Source organism: Aquarana catesbeiana, linkage group LG12 (genome assembly GCF_042186555.1).
Source record: "Aquarana catesbeiana isolate 2022-GZ linkage group LG12, ASM4218655v1, whole genome shotgun sequence".
NCBI lineage: Eukaryota > Metazoa > Chordata > Amphibia > Anura > Ranidae > Aquarana > Aquarana catesbeiana.
Window position 1 is genome coordinate 115,711,659 of NC_133335.1, and position 26,007 is coordinate 115,737,665.

At 45.0% G+C, this 26,007-nt stretch overlaps 1 protein-coding gene across 1 annotated transcript in view; it reads right to left on the reverse strand.

Annotated features, from left to right (window-relative positions):
• LOC141113362 (tubulin gamma-1 chain-like) overlaps positions 1–26,007 on the reverse strand; it is a 363,447-nt gene that overhangs the window by 38,082 nt on the left and 299,358 nt on the right. Inside the window, 2 exon segments of the mRNA XM_073606422.1 lie at positions 4,802–4,963; positions 22,532–22,684. Coding sequence (XP_073462523.1) covers positions 4,802–4,963; positions 22,532–22,684 — 315 coding nt within the window.

The following is a 26,007-nucleotide window of genomic DNA, read 5'->3' on the forward strand; positions in this document are numbered from 1 at the left end:
ATAAATAGCGAAAATGACATTTGAAACTACATTAACATAGTAAAGCTTATTTTAGATTTCTGTGACTATGTTTAAAAGGAAACTCTGATCATGCCTTTAAAAAAACATCCAAATCCACAGGGGTTAACATCTTGGTTTTTAAGCAAGTCCCTTGGAAACTGCTTGACTTGAGAGCAGACGAAGAGGGCAGATCCTTGTTCCTTAAGGGCATGATTGGTGGTATTAAAGTGACTCTGGCCACGATATACGCTCCTAATTGTAATCAAGACCACTTCCTTTGTTCCACTATTGACACGCTTATGACATTTGCTAAGGGAAAACTCCTCCTGGGTGGGGATTTCAATCTACCCCTAGATCCTAAGGTAGACACCCCTACAGGGGGATCCTCTGTTATATCCTGGGCCTTCGCAAACGTATTTTACAGGCTCTCTACAAGTACCAATTTACCAACGCATGGAGATTGTTTCATTCCGATGAAAGGGATTACATGTTCACTCCTCCCCACATAAGAGTTGTTCATTACCCCCCCACCGCATGCTACCAGTGGTTAAAGCAGTAGACATAGGAAACATCACCTGGTCTGACCATGCCTCAGTTACACGGACACTCGCCCTGACCGAACATGCCTACTCAAATACAAGCACTGGTGACTCAACAAAAGCCTACTGAATGACAAAACTGTAGTTGAGGATGTGACCAAAGAGCTACAGCACTATTTTCAAAACAAATCTCACCTCAGTCCCCTGACATTTTAAAGAACATCATGAAGGAAGTCCTTCTGGCATAAGAGTTTTTGGAATAGAGGCAATAGGCAGTGATTCAGATAGTGGCCGGAGATTGCAAAAGCTGTGCAGAACTGAAACTCACTAGATATTTACTCTAGAAAGTCTGGCTCCTGGGGGCCTGAATGAAGATCTTGAAGTAAATGGAGTAGTCCAATAAACCAGGACATTCCAGGGCACTGCGAGTTACAGCTGTATAGAATTCACCTTCACTTGGGAGGTGGACACCCCAGATGACCTTCTACTCCCTTGTTCAACCACCCTTGGCCACCCTACTAAGAAAACATTCAGTTAAACAGTATGCCACAAACAAGTGCTCCCCTCCCTTGCCCATCCTCAGAAACCCTACTAAGATACACATCAAATAGAAGAGCAATAGGCCACCAGCTTACACAAGCATCCAAGGGTGAGCATGTGTCTATGTGTGGGTAGGTGTACATGTGTGTATATATGCATGTGTACATATGTGTTTGTGCGTATAAGTGTGTATGTGAGTGCTGGCATGCACAAGTATGTCTCTAGTGGGCATGCACATTTCATGCATGCACATGGGGTACATATAACAAATGAAAGCTACATATGTGTTGCCATTTGTACTCAGGACATTAGTCTGGTCCTCAACTCCTACCTAAACTGTCATACAGTCAAGTGTGTCTTGTAGCCACGCATAACCCTGCATCCCCTCAACATCAATTCGTTATCTCCAACTTAGTGCTCGAAACATATGCCCCTTACAATGTGAAAATCATTAAAGACATAAGTGATTGGGCACTCATGTGCGATTTCACAGCTTATGCTCACGTGGGCATACCATTAGTACGTCAGTGCACAATATTGACACCATTCTAGTGTCTCTACAGCCCACGCACGTACATCTATGCGTGTGTATGTACATGCGTATACACATTTGTGTATCCATTTAGGTACAAGCATCCGTCCCTCTATGGTTCTTGGTGGGCACATAATTGTGTCTATCATCTCCTCCTTCACTATAGCAGAGGATCAAAGAATTTTTTCAAAACTCCCCAAAAATATTACCTTTTATAGGTATCACGAGTCCCTTAACCAGTTGCCAACTGGGCCATAGCCGAATCACGGGTACAGCGCGGTCAGATAACTTTGGGAGGCCGTCATATGACGTCCTCCTAGAAACATGCTCCTGAGCGTCCCCTGGGGCGTGCACCGGGAATGTTTAATACCGCCGGGTCTCCCAGACCCGGCGTGTCACGGGGGGTAAATGGCCAATAACAGCGGCCCTTTACCACATGATCACTCCTTCCAATGACGGAGTGATCACTTGTAAAACTGGAGCATGTCCAGGTCGGCTTCTCCTCACACCAATCGGTACAGCCTGTGAGGAGAGAAGGGAGCCGGTGCAGCAGCGCTGTGGGCAAGATTTGAAGTGCCCACAGAGCTGATCTGTGCCCATCCCTGGCTCATCCATCCACATTCATGCTCATCCATGCTCCATTCCTGGCTCATCCATCCACATTCATGCTCCATTCTTGGCTCATCTATCCACATTCATGCTCCATCCCTGGCTCATCCATCCACATTCATGCTCCATCCCTGGCTCATCCATCCACATTCATGCTCCATCCCTGGCTCATCCATCCACATTCATGCTCCATCCCTGGCTCATCAAAATACATTGATGCTCATCCATGCTCCATCCCTGGCTCATCCTTCCACATTCATGCTCCATCCCTGGCTTATCCATCCACATTCATGCTCCATCCCTGGCTCCTAGAAACACGCTCCCGAGCATCCCCTGGGGCGTGCACCGGGAATGTTTAATACTGCCGGGTCTCCCAGACCCGGCGTGTCACGGGGGGTAAATGGCCAATAACAGTGGCCCTTTACCACATGATCACTCCTTCCAATGACGGAGTGATCACTTGTAAACAAACTGGAGCATGTCCGGTTTGGCTTCTCCTCACACCAATCGGTACAGCCTGTGAGGAGAGAAGGGAGCTGGTGCAGCAGCGCTGTGGGCAAGATTTGAAGTGCCCACAGAGCTGATCTGTGCCCATCCCTGGCTCATCCATCCACATTCATGCTTATCCATGCTCCATTCCTGGCTCATCCATCCACATTCATGCTCCATCCCTGGCTCATCCATCCACATTCATGCTCCATCCCTGGCTCATCCATCCACATTCATGCTCCATCCCTGGCTCATCCATCCACATTCATGCTCCATTCCTGGCTCATCCATCCACATTCATGCTCCAGCCCTGGGCTCATCCATCCACATTCATGCCCCTCCCTGCCTCATACATCTACATTGATGCTCATTCATGCTCCATCCCTGGCTCATCTTTCCACATTCATGCTCCATCCCTGGCGGATGATCAATGATCATCCATGCCACATCAATGCTACATCAGTGCTCATCCACATCCTTGCTACATCAGAAGGTCCATGACTGGAGTCCCCCCAACAAGGATCTCCCTGAACACCTCTGGGTGTAACATTAATTCTCTTGGCATCACCAACAATTTTCCACTCATGGAATGTGCACGGCAGATATGCCCAGAACATTTATCTCCCTCCTCCGTCCTGAGCTGCCTGACTGACTTCTTGGTGGTTGATGTAAGCCAGAACCATGGTACTGTGAAACTGTATTTTTACTTGAAGACCTTTGAGAAGGTCTGTTCATCACAGAATGGAAAGATAAATCACTCCCAGCTCCATTATGTTGATAGAAAGTCCCTTGCGCCATGGCTATTCCTAGTAATCATCCCTAGAAAGAAGACTGATTTCCGCAGTGGAAGAAAGGATCAACCCAGTTCTGGCAATGGATTTTCCATCCACCACATCAGAGAATGTCTGGCTCTGGAAGACAGGTGCATAGGATGGTCCAGAAACATGGTTGACTTGTTCCAGGCCGACAGACTGTAGTGCTGCAGGGGTCTTGAATGCCATTGAGCATATGGAACAAGGCCACCATGAAACCCAGAACCAGCATGAATGTTTTCATCGAAGGGTTCACAGTGGATCAAAGGTTTCAAACTTGTTCCCAAAGAGAGGCCAGTTTCTCCTGCAGTAGGAACACCCAGTATAGAATTATATCCAGCACCAATCCCAGGTAATCCAGAAACACTTTCTTTAGCATGAAAACCCAACCAACGTTCTGCAAGATCTGAAGCGTTTACTGGAGAGTCTCCCCTAAGACAATAGCTGATTTTTCCCACAAAAAAAGACTGTCCAGGTACCTAGGATGTGAAGCCCACTTGTATCACAGGTGCCAAGACCTTTGCAAAAACCTGTGGAAGCCATGGCTAGGCCTACAGGGAGAGCCACAAACTGAAAGTAGTTGTCCTCTACTGCAAAGCAAATGTAACTTTGGTGTGGAAGAGAGATTAGGATGTGTAAATAAGCATCCTTGATATCAATCGATGTAGAGAATTCTCCTGGCTAATGGGCTGCTATAACTGATCTTATTGATTCCATCCGGACCTCCGTGACTTTTAGAAAAAGGTTTAATTATTTGAGGTCCAGAACGGGTCTGAACTTTTCAGTCGGTTATGGAACTGTAAATACTTTTTGATAGAACCTGTTATACCTCTTTTTCTGTGGTACAGCTCCCTGAGCCTAAAGTCCTATAGTCCTTGCAGCAAAGGAATTGATTCAGAAAACTGACACCCACTCCCACAGTGGCTTAGTGCAGTTTGTAATAATTTTGATAGAAGAGAACCCTAATCCTATCTGCTTTCTTACAGAGATACATTATCACTAACATCACATGGTGGGAGAGTTTATATGAGGGAGTGTTAAAAGCTTTGAGTGGCTTTACCAGTGTCCAATCACTTGAAGGTGCAGCGTACAATTCATCTTATGAATATCAGCCTGTGTCCTATATTGTACGATAAAGAAAACATTGTTGCATGTCAGCATAACTATCTTTAATGCAGTAGCTGCAGCCTGTGATGGACTTACTGCACATTAGCATACTAACAGATAAAGTCTAGCTAGAGCTGGAGCAAACAGAAAAGAAGTGAACACCCTTTACTTACCGATGAGATATTGGTGTGATTGGCCATCATCAGCCCACTGACTCTGTGTGCAGAAGGGAGGTATGGCGACTTCCTTGAAAGCGCTACTTGAATGCTGGCTGGCCCCCATGGAATAAAATTGGCAAGCTTCCTTTCTCTAATCCGCTGTAGGCTCTTGTGCACCTACAAGAATAATTAGACTTGACTTCATATACAGAGAGGCATAACACCACAGCAAATAAGAACCTTAAATGGAATTAATTAAAAAAATAATAATAAAAAAAAAAATAGGATTTTTTCGTCATACTTGCCTATAAAATCCTTTTCTTTAAATATTTTACGGGACACAGAGTTAGGTCAATATTCATTACCTACTGGATTATATGCCATCTCTAGGTGAATGGACACTGGTAGACAAAGTCTTAGACAGGAAGTCCGCTCCTATATAACCCCTCCCATACAGGAAGTACTTCAGTTATGTAGCAAGCACTGAATCCTCAAAAGAGGGGAGGGACCTCTGTGTCCTGTGATGTATTCAAAGAAAAGGATTTTACAGGCAAGTATGATGAAAAAATTATATTTTCTTTATCATACATCATGGGACACAGAGCTGGGCTAATATTCATTACCTACTGGGACGTCCCAGAGCAATAGCCTTGAGGGGAGAAAGACACCCTGCCAAACAAAAATAGCAATCAGACTTTAAATGTAGTACACTACGACCAAAAGCCGAATCTTCGCTGCTTTAACATCTAATTGAGAAAATCTTGTGAACGTATCCACTGAAGACCAGGTAGCTGCCTTACAAATCTGAGCCAGAGATACCTGATGGCGAAAAGCCCAGGAGGTTCCTACACCCCTGGTAGAATGAGCTCTCACCCTGAAGGGAGGAGCCTTACGTTTCAGACCATAGGCCTGAATGACCAACTGGCAGACCCAATTGGCAATAGAAGCTTTGGAAGCTGCCTCTTCTTGGGCCCTTCTGGTAAAACAAAAAAGGAGTCTGATCCTCAGATCTCCACAGATCTAGACAAAAACTGACTGCCCTGACAACTTCCAAGGATTGCAGTCGTCACTCTTCCGCTGAACGAGGCTGAGAGAAAAAAAGAAGGCAAAACAATGTCCTGATTTAAATGAACAGCCGACACCACCTATGGCAAGAAGGATGAAATAGGACGCAACACCACCTTGTTGTGGTGAAGAATTAGGTATGGTTCCCACATGAAAGGGTCACTAATTCCATCACCTTTCTAGCCGAGGTGATGGCCATCCGGTAGGCTAGCTTGCGTGGCAGCAAGACTAAAGGAATTTCCTCGATAGGGTCAAATGCTTGTTTCTGTAACACAGACCAAATTTACGTCCCAAGGACACATAGGTGACCTAATCGGGGGGGAAGCAAATGAGCTGTCCCCTGCATAAAGGTTTGGACCAGTGAATGGGAGGCTAAAGGCCTTTGGAAGAATACCAACAGGGCTGAAATCTGACTTCTGATTGTATTGAGTACATCTGATTTTCCACAGCTGACTGTCGAAAGGAGAGAAATTCTCCCAATCGCGTATTTCCGTGGACGCCATTTTCTGGCTTTACACCAAGCAATACAAAAGTCTTCCAGACTTTGTTAGATCTTCCTAGTGACCAATTTCCTAGAACTCACTAGGGTAGACACCACCGGTCCCGAGATGCAACGATCCTTTAGCACCCTGGCTTCAATAGCCATGCTGTCAAATTTAGAGATTGTAAATTGGGATGAAAAATAGGACATTGAGACAGTAAATTGGGGTAGCGCGGAAGCATCCATGTCCCATCTATTGCCAATCTCACAATCTCCGGGAACCAGGGCCTTCTGGGCCAGGCTGGTACCACCAGAATGGCTGGAACCCCCCCTCTCAAAATCCTGCGCAACAAATGTGGAAGGAGAAATATGGGGGGAGGGGGAGCATAAACCAGGGAGTACTAGCTCCATGGAGATACCAGAGCATCTGTTTAAATTGCCTGGATCCCTTGTTTGGGACACAAACTGGTGTAGCTTGTTGTTGAACCTGAATGCCAATAGATCGACATCTGGCCATCCCCAACGCTGGCAAATTTCCCAGAACACCCTTGGGCATAGGGACCATTCCCCCGGGCAGACCTGCTAGCGGCTGAAATAATCTGCTTTTTTTATTCCATAAATTTTTATTCAAGAGAAATACAAAATAGAATAATGAGTACAAACGAAAGAATACATAGCAATCTTTGCACAGATATAACATTAAACCATAAGCATAGTAAGGAAATCTTTAAGCTTCCGGATTAATGCAGTCCAATTGCGAATTCAGAATGGACAGTGTGTGAAGAAAAAGTTAATCCGTAAACCGATTATAATGTCCATTACCATTATTAGGTATGTGTAAAAACGAGTAACCTGGAATAGTCTGGAAACATCTAACGAGAGTGGAAGGTGTCTGAAGAACAAATGGAACAATTGTGGATGATGGTGATTAGAAGGTATATGTAGTAGTAAACGGCGGACTGTAGCAGTACCGCTACCACCCTTAGCACCCCTAATGGGATCAAACTGTGTGAGGGGGGAGGGTAATAGTTACTTAAGGAGAGATATTGTGGGTGGTGGTCCAACTTGTGGGGTGGTGTTCCCTCTAATTCTTATATGGCATGTCGAATGTTAGTATCCATCAATATTTAGGAGTTTAAATTGGGGGGGGGGGGGGGGGCAAAGATGTTGGTGGTGTCAGTTTTAAATTAAAAGGGGGGGTCTGAGGTAGGGTGTGAAGTGAATAAATTTCCTGTGGGGTGAGAACAGAATACAGGAGTATTAAAAGTATTTGCGATAAGTTGTTGAGGGGAAGGAAATTAAAGCGAGTGTGTGTGGACTTGGCGAATGAAGTGGTCCAGTTGGAAATGGAAATGGCGGACACTCCAACCACAGTCCAGTGCAAGCATGTCGTTGAATGGGTCGGTTGTTGCTAAGTGGGAGTCCAGGTTATGGGTTGGGCATTAGTGTTTGGAACTCTGAGGAGTCTCTAAAGTGTATCCAACAAGCCCTGTTATGTTTGGGTTAGTCTTAAGTTTATGTAAAAGAGGTTCCAGTAAAAGTACAAATATAAGGGGGGAAGTGGGCATCCCTGTCGCGTGCCATTTGAAACGGAGAAGGCGTCCGTTGACCCTTATTCTGGCCGTGGGAGAGGTATATAACGCCATGATCATTTGGATGAAGGGTGCTGGGAATCCCATAGCCTGTAGCACAGCTGTCATGTAGTCCCAAGCCACCCTGTCGAACACCTTCTCCGCGTCAAGTGATAGAAAAAAGCCTCGAGTGGTGGAAGCTGAAAGCCAATGATGGATGTTGATGGCTTTTATAGTGTTATCCCTGGCCTCCCTACCAGGGATAAAGCCAACCTGGTCTAGTGATACTAGTTTGGGGAGAAAAGGGAGTATACGATTGGCGAGAATTTTGGCATAAATTTTTATATCGACATTCAAGAGGGATATCGGCCTGTATTTAGAGACTATCGTTTCATCTTTGCCTGGTTTAGGTATGAGTGTAATGTGGGATTCTAGGAGGTCATTATTTATTTGTGAGGGAGAAGAGAGAGTGTTAAATGTTGCCGCTAAATGAGGGGTAAGTATGTCATGGAATGTCTTGTAATAGCTCACAGTCAGATCGTCTGGGTCTGGGCTCTTGCCCGTTTTAAGTTGTTTTAGCAGCGCCGTAATTTCATCTGTACTAATGGAACGATCCAGATTGGCCACATCCTCTGGTGTGAGAGAGGATGGGCAGTAACGTGTTAAGAAATCTTGAATGGTAGCTTGCCTGTCCGGGGTAGTCCCCGTCTCAGTAGAGGGGGGTAGGTTATAAAGTTTGGAAAAGTATTTAACAAATTGTGCGGCTATAGCTTCCGGTGAGACTAACGAATTTCCTGCCGGGTCTCTGATCGAGTGTATGGTGTTCGATGCTTTCCTAGATTGTAGTGCTCTAGCTAATAATTTTCCGGATTTATTTCCGAACCCATAGAACAATTTTTCCGTTAGGACATATTTGCGTTTAACGGATTTATCGAGTTCAGTAAGAAGTTCTTCCCTAGCTTTTGTTGGTTAATCAAGGGATTTGGTGGCCATAGAGAGTTCATGTGCCTGTTCTAAAGAATGTATTTTTACGGATAGCGCAGTTTTTTCCTCTTTGCAGTTAGCGATATGATTTCTCCACGGATAACGCATTTATGCATTGCCCATATGCTGGATTGTTTTGAATCCGCAGTAACGTTTTCCGCAAAATATTGTAGGAGGCGAGTATTACGTTTTTGGGTGATGTCAATGTCAGTTAGGATAGAATTATTGAGTCTCCATACCATATTTTTGGATCTTACTGTCGATATGTCAAGGGTGATGGATATCGGGTTGTGCTCTGAGAGGACCATTGGGTCAATGGAAGCCTTTGAAAGGAGCGACATCTGATTGTGTTATAAAGAAGTGATCAATTCTTGTATATTTATTGTGGGGTGAGGAGTAAAATGTGAAGTCCCTCTCATTCGGATGTAGCGTTCGCCAGGCATCATTCAAGGTCAAGTCTCTGAGGTGTTTTTTTGATGGCCCTAAGGGCTCTGTATGGCATGGAAGACGTCCCTGTGGATGAGTCTTGTGAAGGGGATAGAGCCACGTTGAAATCTCCACCTAGGATGAGTATGCCCGAGTGGAATTCAGTTAGCAGCTGTAGTGTTTCACAGAAGAACAGAACCTGTTTTGTACTGGGGTCGTACAAATTTGCTAATGTGATGGGTTTGTTATGTAGTGTCCCCTTAAGGAAATCTACCTTTAGTGTCTCTTTTGACCTCCGATACTTGCAAGGGGCAATTCTTTGCTACTAGAATCAAAACACCTTTCGTTTTAGATTTGTCATTGGAAGCATGATAGACTGTAGGGAAGTGGTGGTTATGGAGTTTCGGAATGTTGTCTGAGCGGAAGTGTGTTTCTTGGATAAATGCTATCTGGGTGTGGTTGTGCCTTAGGGTGTGTAGTAGCTTCGATCTTTTTTCGGGTATGTTAAGCCCGTGCATATTTAATGAATAGAGTTTTACCCGTGAGTAGGGTGAGGACCTGGTGTGAACTTGTATGTCAATGGTTGGAGTGTCCGCCATCACAGGGGAGGGAGAAGTGCTCATAGTGAGTTGGCAAACAGAGTAGTTGATAATTGGGGTTGGTTAAAGTGAGCAGTAAGTTATCCGTCTGTGTAATATATCAAAATGGGGGGGTGGGTGAGGGGGGGGGTATTTAATTAACCCCCTCTACAATTAGGGGGGTAAATGTGTACAGTGCGTTGTCTGTGGAGTCTGGCCTGAGCCCAGGCCAAGCTGTTCTACTGCACTGTGTGGGGGTTGGAAAGTACCTAGCGTAAAAGATGGGTCAAGAAACGAGCACGCCTGCCATTACCAGTTTTAGAGTCGCATAAAAAGGAGGAGGATAGAGATTATCAAAAATAGAAAGAAAAATAGAGGTAACCGTTACGAGGGATGTGGTATGCGTTGTGTAGCGGTGTAGAAGGCGAGAGAGAGTATGGGATGTTCAAGGAGGCTACGGGGGTATGTGTCATGAGTGTAAGTGTGCGAGAGGTCTACCATATTTTGACACGGCAGCTATATTATATACAAATGAAAAATATGTCACGTTGCGTGGGCAGCAGGATGTAGGGGTTCTGAAGAAGTATTAAGTAGGTATTCACCATGTACAATCGGCATCCATAAACACAAAACCATGTAGAACAATAAAACAGAATATGAAAGAAGAAAACTTAAACTGTGTTATAAACATTGCTGCGGCTAGAAGAGCTACACTCATATGGTTCCCACAGCTCTATCTTAGTCTTGGAGGGAGTTGTGGGTAATGGTATGTTTAATCCTGGTAGCAGGCTGCCTACCTTGCTGTTGTCACCCCTTTTATGGGTTAAATTGTCAGCCTTCTAAATGAGTAATCAGAAAAGCTGCAAGTGCCCTGTTGGTGTAAGCAACAAGCAAATAAGTGGAGGTGGGTCTAGGTGAGTAAACCTCCCGTAATAAGATCTGTGAGCTCCATATCTTATCTGAGTGCCGGGGTGGTAAAGAGAGTCCCCATCACTCAGCAACCTAAGGAGCTCAAACCTGTTGGTAGGCTGGAGTAGAGTGGGGGTGTCCAATCCACTTGAGCGTCTCACTATCATGAGCTCTTTATATACTCCCAGCTAAGTGTGTATCCCGTAATCACAGGTGGGGAGATGCCCTGCATGGTGTCCCTATGGATATGTATATCTGCGGCGGGCTGTAAACAGGTCTAGGAAAGCAGATTACATTTTACGAAGGATATGCAGGGTACGTAAGTAAGAGCTGTCTCCTCCCGAGTCTTCCTATCTGGGAGCGTGAGTATTGAAGATTTCAATCTCCAGGGACGTGTGGTGATAAGGGCAGTTAGGGCTAGCAGATGAGGAGGGGAGATTCAAACGCCAGGGAAGAAAATAGTTGGATAGTACTGCACTATAGGCTAGATGACGTTTGTTAAAATCCTCAACGTTAAGAGAGGATATTGTGCGTAAGGGGCTTAGAGCAGGGGGATGTATAATATAATATATTGGGACACTTAGGCCTACTTAGTGTGAAAATAACAGCAACCTATTGGCGATTAAATCAGACTAGACACCTCCGTACCATAAGATATCATTACCCATTCATAAGCATGACTGATATACATTACCCATACCAGAACAAAACCGTATGTCTTGAGTCACTGAGGGTATAGAGAGCTAGATGTGAGGGCGGTAAGGTTCAGAAGAAGGAAATGTCCTTCATTAATGGTGGAGAAGGAGGCGGGTGGGGACGATAGGTAGCGACCAAGCTTGTGTAGTGAAAGCCCTTGTGAGTGTCCGGTGATGCAGATCGAGCATCGCTGGGTATCGGAGAGACAGTAGAGCGGTCGGCTGTGGCAAGGTTGTGGAAGAAGGGGGAGAGTTTGCAGCATGTATAGGTTATCCAGCAATGTCCTTGTGCAGCCATCCAGGGTTGTTGTAGCACACTCAGTTCTCATTGACCCGCGCCAGTTAGTGTTAGTGAAGCAGTGGGAGGAGAGTTTTGCTGGTAACAGAACAAAGAACAGCGTTCGAGTAACTGTGCTGGAACATGGCTAGGAACAAACAGAAAAAGAATCTGTGGAACGGGCTTCTTAATAATGCCGCCGAGCTCTTCGTGGCCGCGGGGAGTCAGAAGGGCCGGAGCTGGGTTGCACACCATGGTGTGGGTTGTTTCTTCTATTGCCCGATGGGGATCTTCGTCCGCGGATCCGTGCATCCTGTGTTTCCATCGGCTCTTCCTGAGGTGGGGGCTGCTTCGTCGGAGAGTGGCGGAATTCTGCGTACCAGTTTGGTACATCCACTAGGGGGACATCCAGAGTGTCACAAAATGAATGCAGGTCTTCAAGGACTTTTAGCAAAGCAGTGCGAACTTGGTTAGTAGCCGAAAGGCAGAAGGGGGAACTTCCACCTATACTGGATTCCTCTGGAGTGTAGGACATCCAGCATTGGTTTAGGATCTCTGCGGTGCTGCAGTGTGATACCGGATAAGTCCTGAAAGATCTGGATGGGAGTACCCTCATGCTGCAACTGCTGTCTACCTCTAGCTTTGTCGGAGGATCTCTTCCTTGGGTCTGTAATTCACTATGCAGCAAATTATATCCCTTGGGGGGTCTGTGTCCCTGCCTTTGGGACGCAGGGCCCTATGAATTCTTTCCATGGAGATCGGTGTTTGAGGCAGCCTGTTTAATAGATCGTTGAACAGACCTGTCACAGCCGGGGAGAGATGTTCGGCGGTTATGGCCTCGGGCATTCCTCTGATCCTGAGGTTATGACGGCGACCCCTGTTATCCAGGTCCTCGACACGTCTCTGGATTTCTATCAGTTGCATGGTGTGTGTGTCGATCCGTCTAGTGGCTTTGCGTAGTACACGATCATGTTGCGCCGTCACTTGTTCCACTTCACGCACCCTGTCATTCAGCGTATGGATATCGATGCACAGTTCACCAATGGCCGCAGACAGGGTGTCCTTAATGTAGGCGGCAATTGTTGGCAAATCATGTATGGTCAGGTGAGGCTGAGCAGGGGTGGCGATATCACTCATGAGCGACGGAGCGGATGAATGAGGTAAAGAAGCGGGACCGGATTGAGGCAGTTCCGAGGTCTGAGGCGGCCTGTGGCGGGAGGACGCCATGTTGCTCCTTTGTGACGGGAACATCTCTGGGAAATTTTGGCTGATTCCTCCAGTATGCTCTCTAGGGGAGCGGGATCTGGAGGCCGAGGATTGTCTGGAAGCTGTGCCCATTGGCAGGAGGGGGTTTCCTCTGGTGAATTCCTCCGGTATTTTAGAAAAAAGACTGGCAATGGTAGGAGCTCGCCATCTTCCTGCTTGGCCAGACCACGCCCCCCGATAATCTGCTTTTTAAGCTCTCTACCCCCAGAATATGAACCGCCGATAGAACTGGGACATGTCCCTCTGCCCATGTTAGTATGTGTTTCACCTCCTCCTGAGTGTTATCACCCTGGGGGTCTATATAGGCTACTGCAGTGGCTTTGTCAGACTGAACCCTGAAAGGGCAGTCCTGAAGCTCCACCGTCCAGGATCGTAGGGCCAGACATACTGCCCCGCAACTCCAGGATGTTGATGGGCAGGCTCTGTTCTGCCCTTGACCATCTTCCCTGAGCTATGAGCCCCTCTAGGGTTGCTCCCCAGTCCGAGAGACTGGCATCTGTGGTCAGTACTCTCCAAGACACTGGAAGGATCTTCCCTTTCGCAGGTTCTGATCCTGCAACTATCAGCTTAGGCTTAAGCGCGCCCGAGGAGATAAGAACATGGGATAATGCAGGGTTTGCCCTCTCCTGCTCCAAGCCGACAAGATGTCTTGTTGTATAAGCCAGCAATGGAACTTGGCATAGGGCAAAAATGGAACTGGGCATAGGGCACTGCCTTGAAGGAGGACACCATCCTTCCTAGAAGACACATACAGAGTCCAATGGAGGGCTGTTTGGTGCCCCTTTCTGACGCACCTGATCCTTCAGGGCACAAATCCTTATGGGTGGCAAAAATACCCTTGCAGGACTGTATCTAGGATCACACCTAAATACTTCAGACTTTGAGCTGGACTCAAGGCAGAGTTTTCAGTATTTATGAGCCAGCTCAAGCTTTCTAAATACCGCACTGTGCAGGCTATGCTCTGCTCTAGAGCCTGTAGTGAATGATCTCTGAGCAGGTCGTCCAGGTACCCTAGCACCAAGATTGCCTGGGCCCTTAAAAGACCCAGTACTGGTGCTAGGACCTTTGTGAACACCAGGGATGCTGTGGCAAGCCCGAAGGGCAGAGCCACAAACTGGAAACGAGTTTCCTCTACTGCAAATCGCAGGAACCTCTGATGAGGTTGAAAAATAGGTACGTGTAAGTACACATCCTTGTTATTGATGGAGGCCAAGAAGTCTCCCATCTGAAGTGAGGCTACTACTGAGCGGACAAACTCCATCCAAAAGGACTGGCTTATTAGATGCTGGTTCAGGGATTTTGGACCCAAAATGGGCCTTGTGTCCCTGTTTAGTTTTTGAACTGTGGATAGGTTTGAAGAAAACCTTTCGGATAGAGGAACCTGTATAATCACTCCCTGATGCACTAAATGATCTAGTGTGTGACAAACAATAAGCTTCTCTTTGGAGGATCCGAGGGAATGCTGGATCTTAGAAACCTCTGAGGGGGAACCCCCCGCAATTCCAGCTTGATGACCAGGCCATTTTTTGCGACATGGCACTGCGTCGCTTTAACTGACAATTACGTGGTCATGCGATGCTGTACCCCACAAATAGAGCTTTCTTTTGCTTGTATTTGATCACCTCTGCGTTTTTTATTTTTTACGCTATAAACAAAAAATGAGAAAAAAGAAAACTATATTTTTTACTTTTCGCTATAATAGCCAAAAAAAAAAACCCCAAAAAATAACATTAAAATTTCTTCATCAGTTTAGGCCAATGTGTATTCTACATATTTCTGGTTAAAAAAAAAAAAAAAAAAAATCGCAATAAGTGTTCATTGATTGGTTTGCGCAAAAGTTAGTGTCTACAAAATGGGAGATATATTTATGAAATTTATTATTATTTTTTTTTTTGTTACTAGTAACAGCGGTGATCTGCGATTTTTAGCGGGGCTGCAACATTGTGGCGGACAGATCAGACACTTGTTTGGGACCATTGACGTTTATACAGCGATCAGAGCTAAAAATAGCCACTGAATACTGTATAAATGTCCCTGGCAAAAAAGGGGTTAACACTAGGGGCAATCAAGGGGTTAAGTGTGTTCCCTGGGATTGTTTCTAACTGTATGGGGGCTGGGCTGACTGGAGGAGACAGATCGCTGTTCCTAATCACTAGTAAACAGCAGATGCCTCTCTAACTTCCCTGTCAGAATTGGTATCTGTCTGTTTACATTGACAGATCCCTGTTCTGGCTCTCGTTCCCGCGATCGCGGTTAATTGGCGGACATCACGGCCACGCACATTGGGTCCCTTGCGGGCTCATGCCTGCTACGGCTCCTAGGAGGAGCCAACGTACGCCTACGGTGATTTGCGGGAACGTGCCGACCTGGCGCCATATAATGATGGCGGATGGTCGGCAAGTGGTAATAGTGACTCAAGTTTCTTGTCAACAGGGTCCTTTAAGCTCTGCGCGTTATCCACTGGACCAGTTAATTTCTTGTTTAAGAATGAGACTGCCACATCTATGGCTGGCATGCCCCACTTCTTAAACTTTTCCTCCATGGGATATAAAAAGGGAAAGCCTCTTTGGGAACATCCTGAGTGGATTTTCGTTCCTCCTATCAGCATACACCGCCTGTTCCAACAGTGGGTGCAAGGGGAAAGCCTGTGCAGCCTGAGGAGGCCTCAGGAACCCCAAAGAGGACCAGGGGGGCTCAGAAACCTCAGCAGGAGGTAACTTGAAGGCAGAATGAACCATCTCAGTAAGAGTATAGATCAAAAGCCTCTGCGACTGAGAGGCCGATACCAACTGGACATCTTCTGGCCCAGATTGCTCAGCAGACATCCCAACCTGCAAAAACTCATTTCAGGGAGGTGGCAAACTCACTTCAGGGAGGCGGCGCTTCACGCCCGCAAACATCCAACCCCCCCGCGGCAAAATATTTTTGAAATCACTTTCTCAATATTTTTTCGCAGTGCTTCTGGGGAAGGGGGTGGGTGGCAGTGGACGGTGTTCAGTATTATTTTTAATAATTGATTTCTTTACAATTTAATTTGTTTTTAATTTTTTTTTATAATGCTTTTTTTTTTTTTTTTTGGGGGGGGGGGTTGGAGGAGTGGACAGTGTTGGTAGGGCAGGGGAGAGTGGTGTCAGTTTATTTTTTTTACACTTTTTCATTTTTAAGAATACAATATTTTACATAATATTTTAATAAATATTTTTTGCGACATGGCACTGCGTCGCTTTAACTGACAATTACGTGGTCGTGCGATGCTGTACCCCACAAATAGAGCTTTCTTTTGCTTGTATTTGATCACCTCTGCGGTTTTTATTTTTTACGCTATAAAAAAAAAATGAGCGACAATTTTGAAAAAAGAAAACTATATTTTTTACTTTTCGCTATAATAGCCAAAAAAAACAAAAAAAAATAACATTAAAATTTCTTCATCAGTTTAGGCCAATGTGTATTCTTCTACATATTTCTGGTTAAAAAAAAAAATAAAAAATCGCAATAAGTGTTCATTGATTGGTTTGCGCAAAAGTTAGTGTCTACAAAATGGGGGATAGATTTATGACATTTTTTTTTTTTTTTTTTTTTTTACTAGTAACAGCGGTGATCTGCAATTTTTAACAGACCCCTGACATCTCCCCTTTGAGACAGACAAAGGGACTGAGGACACATTCCATTCATAAACTGAGGCTCCTGTCTATTCATAAACTGAGCAGAGTAAACACCGTTTACTCTGCTCAGTAATCACAGGACACAGAAGCGATCTTGCTCACTGTGTCCTATTACCTAGTAAGTTCCTATTACCTAGTAAGTTCCCCCCACAGCTGGCAGAGGGGAGAGGAGGGGAGCTGGCTGTGGGGGACAAGGGGGGCGGAAAAGAACGGGGGGGGGGGCGGGGAGGACACGGAGGGGGCCGGGGGAGGAATACAGAGCAGCTGGGAATGATCACGCGCAGCAGGAGGGACAGCTGTGATCACCAATCTCCCTGTATAGCTTTTAGCCGTCAGCAGCGGGAGGGAGAGAAGGAGAAGCGGCTGTCAGCTAAAAATTGACACAAAGGAGATCGTGATCACAGCTGATCTCCGCCGCACCGGTCATTCCCAGGAGGCGCTTGAGGGTGTGCGGGAGCCGCCGCAGAAATGTGGGAGTCTCCCGCACCTTCCAGGAGACTTGAGATGTCTGGCTCAGAAGCAGACTCATCTGCCAGGTCCTCCATTCCTGCTCCAAGATAGGAGGCTCGGGGGAGGGGGATCTGTCACGCTTCTTACCACCCTGCGAGATAGAGGCAATCATGCAAGCAATCCTGTCCTCTAACCCGGCTGAGGACAGATCATCACTGGTGATAAGGCTGTAGTAGCAGCATTGACTATAGGCACAATACCAGACAGGCGCAGTGGCTCAGATTGCCCAGAAGCCGCTGGTCTTTCAGGGCATACAACACTAGGGTTTCGACTAGGCTCCTCAGGAGTAGACAACATAGATGTGCCCTTCCCTGTAGAGTTAGCCCCGCTCCTCTTTTTTGAAGACATTGCAAGCCACAAAAAGGGAGTACCTGGTTTTAGTATTTACATACCCCAGAAGGGAGACCCTTTAATAGGGCTCACCAAGCCCCTATGCAACAATCCTACTAAGCACCTTAGCCTGCCAACACCTAGTGACTCACGTGATCCGGGTAAGGAGAAATGAACCGCTGAAAAGGACTGGTTCAGAGCCTACCTGGTCCCCTGGAAGTATGCCTGCCATACTAAAATTAAATAAGCTGGCTGTGCGCCGGGACGTTCCACGCATGTGTGGTCCTGGAGAACAGGCGCAGCTGTATTCGCATATGAATACAAATCTTCGCACGACAAGATTGGGCTACGGCGCATGCACAGCTCTGTGTGCGCACACGCCTTTTGCGAAGCCGCATGCGCCATGGCCGCCAAACAAACGATAGACTTGGGGGGCACTCCCTAAAAATGCATTACATTGAAGATGGTGCAGCTATAAGACCGACAAACAGAAGAAAAGATTACAGCGCACACATACAAAAATGAGATTTACCTCTTATTAGTGTCCACCTGTGTTATAGGAGGAGTCATTTAGTTCTCCCATAAAGAGGAGTGTATTTCCCCCATGGTTAAGAAAAGCAGGATCTTTCATTCTATGAATAGTGTAGGACCCACTGATAATGGGGTACTTGGACGCAGTAGTGGGCTTAAGCACTATATGGTGTGACCAAATCCCCATATTTTTTGCTTATTTGCTGAATATTTTCAGGTGTTTTAAATAGCCTTGCAGGATTTAAATGTCATTTTTGTATGTGCACTTTGCTCTTTTCTTCTCACTCATGCACTTTGGCGAACACATGAGCTTCACAGTGAACCAAGATGCGCAATGGCGAATCCTCGTGCATGGACCATCCATAAGAAAAAACAGCCAACAGAAAAAAAAGGTACTCTTTGCAAACACCCACAGCTAGCCCAAACTCCCCCCTGTGGTCACAGCACACAGGTGTCCAGCCTCTATCTAGCCTGATTGTTACAATCACTTTGGCACCCCACAATAAGTAAATAAGGGGGTTTCACTTACCCGTCCAGGCGCAGGGCAGCCTTAGAAACTAGGAGCCCAATCTTCACGCATCACGGTGGGTTACGTCACTTGGGGACCTTCAAGGACTGGGTACCCTTTCATGATTTAGGGTCCACTCCCTTGCACCTGTACAGCACACTGCAGGAATGCCTTAGCTCTGTGGTGTCCAGGATACCACTACGCAGGGTCCAGCGCCCCAAAGGTTGCGTTACAGGCAAAACCTTGCAGGATCCTTGCGTCTTTTGCGAGGCTCAAGTATCATTTAAGCATAAAAGCTTTTCTTCAAATGGATCAGACCAGTCAATGCCTTGATTCATTTAAGAACCGTTTTTGGGACTAAAGACCTGGATCTCAGATAGTTCAACAAACATGCCCATCCACTTTGCAGACACTGGTAAAAAAAAAAATGAACTACTTCCTGTACGGGAGGGATTATATAGGGGCTGACTTCCTGTCTAAGACTTTGTCTACCAGTGTCCATTTACCTAGAGATGGCGTATAACTCAATAGGTAATGAATATTAGCATAACTCTCTGTCCCGTGATGTATGATAAAGAAAAAACAGTATGGGGGGTCAGATAGCACAGGACTGTTTAGCACAACTTTGAATCTGAAGTCTGAACAAAAGGAACAGTACCTACTAAATGCATTGTTGTGTCCTCATAATTTGATATATGACAAGTGGACAAGTCTGTCTCTGCCTTAAGCAGAGCCTGCCCTCTAGTCTTCGGCTTAGAGACAGACCAGCATTACTAGGAGTTGGACCTGTGTTGACTAGCTTTTGCTTACTTCAGGCAGATACTGCATTCTCATACAAGTTATTGGGAATGTAAAACCCGCATGAAAGAGGTCAAATGTGCCTGTCAATTAATTCTGAACCTCATAAGTGTCAGAAACTAATGTCAATCTGATGCCATCAACACAAGGTAAAAGCTGTTGACACAAGCCCTTACTGTATCAGTGGCACACTGGCACTGGAGGCCAGTCACTGCAACAGTATTAAAATGGGAGTTAGTACAAAAGGCTTTCAAGGTAGCCCATGGCTGCCTGATGGTACCTCAGATTTCTTTGCTGTCGTACATCATAAAAAGATGAGTTGTTCAAGTCCAATCCACCACCTTCTAACATGGTCTCTGAGACCAGCTTTGGTTTAGATGTTGCTTAGGTGAATTTTTTTTGCAAGAACACTCCTTTTACCAATCCCTGATTTACCAATGTCAAACATTTAAAGCCATGAGTGTACCTGCTCATGCCTATACTTTACATATCCCTTTCAGGCTCCTGCTTGCAGAGGAGGTGTTTAGTGGCACTGGCTTTGGTGCTCTATTTATCAGAGGCATAACCCCTGCCAGTAATGCCGCGTACACACGGTCGGACTTTTCGTCTACAAAAGTCCGACGGACTAAAGCTGGCTGACAATCCGATCGTGTGTGGGCTTCCCTGGACTTTCAGCAGACTTTTCCAGCCGCAAATCTGACGGACTTTAGATTTGAAACATGCTTCAAATCTTTACGTCGTAACTACGCCGGACCCAGAAATCTGCTCGTCTGTGTGCTAGTCCGATGAACAAAAAACCCACGCTAGGGCAGCTATTGGCTACTGGCTATCAACTTCCTTATTTTAGTCCAGTGTACGTCATCACGTACGAATCCGTCAGACTTTTGTGTGATTGTATGTAGGCAAGTCCGTTCGTAAGAAAGTCTGCCGCAAGTCCGCCAAAAGTCCGACAAAAGTCTGTCGGACAGGCTGTCAGACTTTTGTAGACGAAAAGTCCGACCGTGTGTACGCGGCATAACACTTCAGTGATTTTGGGTTGGACTTTGTTACTGATCCCCAGGCCATATTCATTACTTGCCATAAATTTGGTGGGTCTTACTTTACTTTAGATGTTTTTTCACTCACGGTTTTCCTCACTCAGTTCACCTCCCTCAAACGTCCCACGTCCTTTTTTATCCCTTTCCCCACTTTGTCCCCCCCCCCCTTTCTTTTCACACATTTTTTGTTTTTCTACTCCATACAATTTTTCCTCTTTTCCCCCCTTCTTCAACACCTCCACCTTTCCCTCTCTCCTTCCCCACTTCCCCCTCATTCTCACTTATCGTCACTGTCACTTCACTGTTCTCTACTTCTCCTGCCTTTCCCTTCCCGCTCTTTTTTCTATTCCCTCCCCCCTTTTTCCCCTCCCTCTTTTTCCACTTCCATCCCACCCCCCCCTCTTTTTCCACTTCCTTCCCTTTCTCCATTCCAATTTTTCTTTTTTTCCCCACCTCCCCCCTTCCCCTCCCTTTTTCTCCCCCCCCCTCCATTTTTCCCCCTCCCCCTTTTCCCTCCCTTCCATTTCCCTGCACTTGTGTGTCATTAGATTCACCATTTATGGCTCATAACACCAATGCCAATATTTTTCAGCATTTGCACCTTTTCAGTGCCTCCCGTGTTCGCTGCGGGGGGATTACCCAATTCATTTGGTGCCTCATATACTGCCATCTGTGACCCTGGGTTTTCATCTGGTAAGCCAGACTCACCTCTATTAGATTTACTCCAAGTACATATGCATTCATTGTATAAGAATGTATACCCTTTTTCTTCCCCTCCCCCTTTAAAATTTTTTGTGATAAAATCAATAGAGGATTGTATCTCTCTTTAGATGTATAAGGCCAATTCCTCCTGAGGAAACAAATTTGAGAAACATGTAGAGGAATCCAAATAGGACCTACATCTTCAGAGGCTCAACTACACCGAGGGGTTCTTATTTCGTAAAGTTTGTACTTTTTTTCTCCTGTATGCAATTATGTTCTTAAACTACTATCTGTATTCATGTGTAATATGTGTTTCTTTATAATAAAACTCAATTTTTATATTCAACTATCTTATCCCTGGGTACCGAGATAGTCCATTCAAACTATTTTTGTCATGGGGCATTTATTGGAGTAGGTCCTGACAACCCTCTTTTATATATCATTGTCAATTAAGGATGATGGTACCCACCCCTACCTCCATGTACTCCATATTGAGGCAATTTTCTTCGAGCAGAGAAAGATGAAAATGTTACAAAGTAAGTGATACTGCAGCTATAAAAAAATGTAAGTATCTGACCAAAAAAACCTTCAGTCACAAGGAAACAAAAAATACAACCAGGGAGTGCAATAGGGTGGGGCCTTTTTTACTTTTACCATCTCAGAAAAACTATAGTAGTAATGGTCAGCACTCAGAGATACAGTTTGTGTAGGAGATCCATATTGCCTCTCCTGCTCAGTGGCGAAAAGCTGCATCCTGCTGTTTTGGAAGTAGACGCAGCCACCATCGGTCACTGGTTGGTTAAAAAAAGTGTCTGACATTTATGCAATGGAGGACTTGGTGGCCACAGAGAAGGGCCTTTGTGAGAAATTTCTCACAAAATGGTTCTGTTGGCGCAAATTTGTCTATTCCGATGAGTAAGTGGAGTTGGTGACTTAGTTCCCTGGTTGTGGGCCGTCTCATGAGGTTTCCCCCAGACATGGTTGTGACTGGATGGTGGCACTCCCTTCCTTACCCCCACTCCCCTTTTTTTTTCTCTCTCTCTCATTTATTCTTCCTCTTCTCCCCTCCCCCTCCTTTCTACGCTTCTTCAATGTTTTCCGTTAGTAGTAGAGGCCCTTCGGGTCACCTCTACCTTACTTTTCTACCTCTCATTTATAAATATGGAACAGCCGTGGAACAGCTCATGCGGGTTGCAGAGACTCCCTAGACCTAGAAGTCCAGGGATGGACATTGACTACTGTGATGTGGTGTTTTTATACTTGGTCTTGTATTTGGACTGTTTCTTTGTATGCACACATAAAGGTCTCTGTATTTCCGCATGTTTCACACAAATAAAGATTTGAAAAAAAAAAAAAAAAAAAAGTTTGTTTCACTTAATCTTATTATTAAATGTAACCAGACTTAATTTAGCCACCTGAGTAGGGTCCACTTCCCCCTGAATGATGTTCAGTATTGCTATGTAACAGTGGTTAGTTTGCCGGTCTCGTCCTGTGGACACCATGACATTCTTGGGTTGCAGCAACCTCCTCATAACATCCAACACTGTGGTCTTCCGTACACTAGCCACCTACAGACAGGATTATTGAGACATTAGATACAGTATACAGGGCAGGAATATAGAATAACCAACACTACAATATCCAATGTACTTCACCAAGCAAAGCACCCCCCCCATTAAGAAAAACAAAATGCAGTTTGGGTAGTGGGTCCAAAACATGAGCATGTTTAAAATTAAAGGATTACAATTATCTGTCACACAGGAAGCTCTACATTTAATTCTGCTTAAGGAGAGCTTTCAACTCCGCAGCTTTGAGTGGAGCAAAAAGCAAACGTATACTCAAAACAACTGGGTGGATCTTTTCATGCAGATGATAAAATACTCACAGCAAACAGCAATTCCAGGAAAGAGAAACATAGTTACATAGTAGGTGAGGTTGAAAAAAGACACAAGTCCATCAAGTCCAACCTATGTGTGTGATTATGTGTCAGTATTACATTACATATCCCTGTATATTGCGGTCATTCAGGTGATTATCTAATAGTTTCTTGAAGCTATCAATGCTCCCCGCTGAGACCACCGCCTGTGGAAGGGAATTCCACATCCTTGCCGCTCTTACAGTAAAGAACCCTCTACGTAGTTTAAGGTTAAACCTCTTTTCTTCTAATTGTAATGAGTGGCCACGAGTCTTATTAAACTCTCTTCTGCGAAAAAGTTTTATCCCTATTGTGGGGTCACCAGTACAGTATTTGTAAATTGAAATCATATCCCCTCTCAAGCGTCTCTTCTCCAGAGAGAAGAAGTTCAGTGCTCGCAACCTTTCCTCATAACTAAGATCCTCCAGACCCTTTATTAGCTTTGTTGCCCTTCTTTGTACTCGCTCCATTTCCAGTACGTCCCTCCTGAGGACTGGTGCCCAGAACTGGACAGCATACTCCAGGTGCGGCCGGACCAGAGTCTTGTAGAGCGGGAGAATTATCATTTTATCTCTGCAGTTGATCCCCCTTTTAATGCATGCCAATATTCTGTTTGCTTTATTAGCAGCAGCTTGGCATTGCATGCCATTGCTGAGCCTATCATCCACTAGGACCCCCAAGTCCTTTTCCATCCTAGATTCCCCCAGAGGTTCTCCCCCCAGTGTATAGATTGCATTCATATTTTTGCCACCCAAATGCATTATTTTACATTTTTCTACATTGAACCTCATTTGCCATGTAGTCGCCCACCCCATTAATTTGTTCAGGTCTTTTTGCAAGATTTCCACATCCTGCGGAGAAGTTATTGCCCTGCTTAGCTTAGTATCGTCTGCAAATACAGAGATGGAACTGTTTATCCCATCCTCCAGGTCGTTTATGAACAAATTAAATAGGATTGGTCCCAGCACAGAACCCTGGGGGACCCCACTACCCACCCCTGACCATTCTGAGTACTCCCCATTTATCACCACCCTCTGAATACGCCCTTGTAGCCAGTTTTCAATCCATGTACTCACCCTATGGTCCATGCCAACGCACCTTATTTTGTACAGTAAACGTTTATGGGGAACTGTGTCAAATGCTTTTGCAAAATCCAGATACACCACGTCTACGGGCCTTCCTTTATCTAGATGGCAACTCACCTCCTCATAGAAGGTTAATAGATTGGTTTGGCAAGAACGATTCTTCATGAATCCATGCTGATTACTGCTAATGATATCATTCTTATTACTAAAATCTTGTATATAGTCCCTTATCATCCCCTCCAAGAGTTTACATACTATTGATGTTAGGCTAACTGGTCTGTAATTCCCAGGGATGTTTTTTGGGCCCTTTTTAAATATTGGTGCTACATTGGCTTTTCTCCAATCAGCTGGTACCATTCCAGTCAATAGACTGTCTGTAAAAATTAGGAACAACGGTCTGGCAATCACCTGACTGAGTTCCCTAAGTACCCTCGGATGCAAGCCATCTGGTCCCGGTGATTTATTAATGTTAAGTTTCTCAAGTCTAATTTTAATTCCGTCCTCTGTTAACCATGTAGGTGCTTCCTGTGTTGTGTCATGAGGATAAACACTGCAGTTTTGGTTACTGAAGCCCCCCGCTTCCAGTAAATGATTTATGCCATCTAGCAAACATTGCTACACACATAGTTTTCTCATTTACCTTAAATCCCAACTCCAATAAAAACTACATTTTAGTTTTAAAGAGTAGGGTAGGAATAGAATGTCAGGTGTTAAGATGATTTCTCCCACACTTCCTTGCAGAAAGGAATAAGAGTGTACCTAAAGTGGTTGTAATGGCTAAAGGTACTTTACCTTGATTCTTTGCATTAAGAAAAAATAAAAAAATAAAAAATAGAACACCTTTTTCAAGCAGAAAAGAGGGGAAAAGAAGAGTTGGGACTTTAAATTAGGCAATGAGTGGGTAAGCTCATCTGCCTCTATTCCTATTGAACATATATTGAAAGAAGGGGGTTGGGTGGGACTTTGTATGAAGCACGGCTAGGTAATAAGATATGCGATCACATGATGGTAAATTCCAAAGAAATATTTATTGAATAATTGAAAATAACATGATAGACAAAAGTAACACCTTAACAGTTTATTAAACATGATTCACAGTAATAGATACATTAATAGTAATAGACAATAGACACAGTAATAGATACATTAGTAATAAAAAGTTTCAATTCATAATAAAGATAATGATGTGAATAGTGATTGTGACATATAATAGTGTCAAAAAGCCAGGTGGGAAGTACACGTGATTAATAGTACAATAGTACAACCCCCATACCCAACCAAGACCTTGAGACCCTAACACACTGGCTGTCACGGTTCTCTTCTAAGGTTTAAGGTAACACTTGCTCGGTTTTGGTTTATTCACCGGGCTTATTTGCCACCTCCCCATGTCCACACTCCATCTTGGTTGGGTATGTGGGCTGTACTATTAATCATGTGTACTTCCTACCTGGCCTTTTGACACCATTATATGCCCTTCTAGATTGTAGACCTATCTGCTTAGTTGCACTTTCCCTCTATCCCTTTTCGCTTCCTTTCCTCCCCCCTTCCCCCTACCTGGATTGTGACTTTTTACATCAGTTTTGTGTATTATCATCTCATATATTACCTTTTCATTTAGACTCATACCTGCACACATCCCCCTTGTCCGCCGTGGGGGAAGCCTCCAGTTCGGGCTAGTGGTTTTACACATAGGCCATCTTTGCAGTCCGGTGAGCAATTTGATTTTTTATTTTTTATTTTGTATAACTTGCTGAACCTCATTGTGTGCAATTTTGAATATTATGTATTCGATCTATGTCTTATTCCATTATCTACCTTACAGAATAGTTCTCCTGAAGAAGCGGTCACCGTGAAACTAGTAGAGAACCCAATCAATTTTCAGAATTGTTTC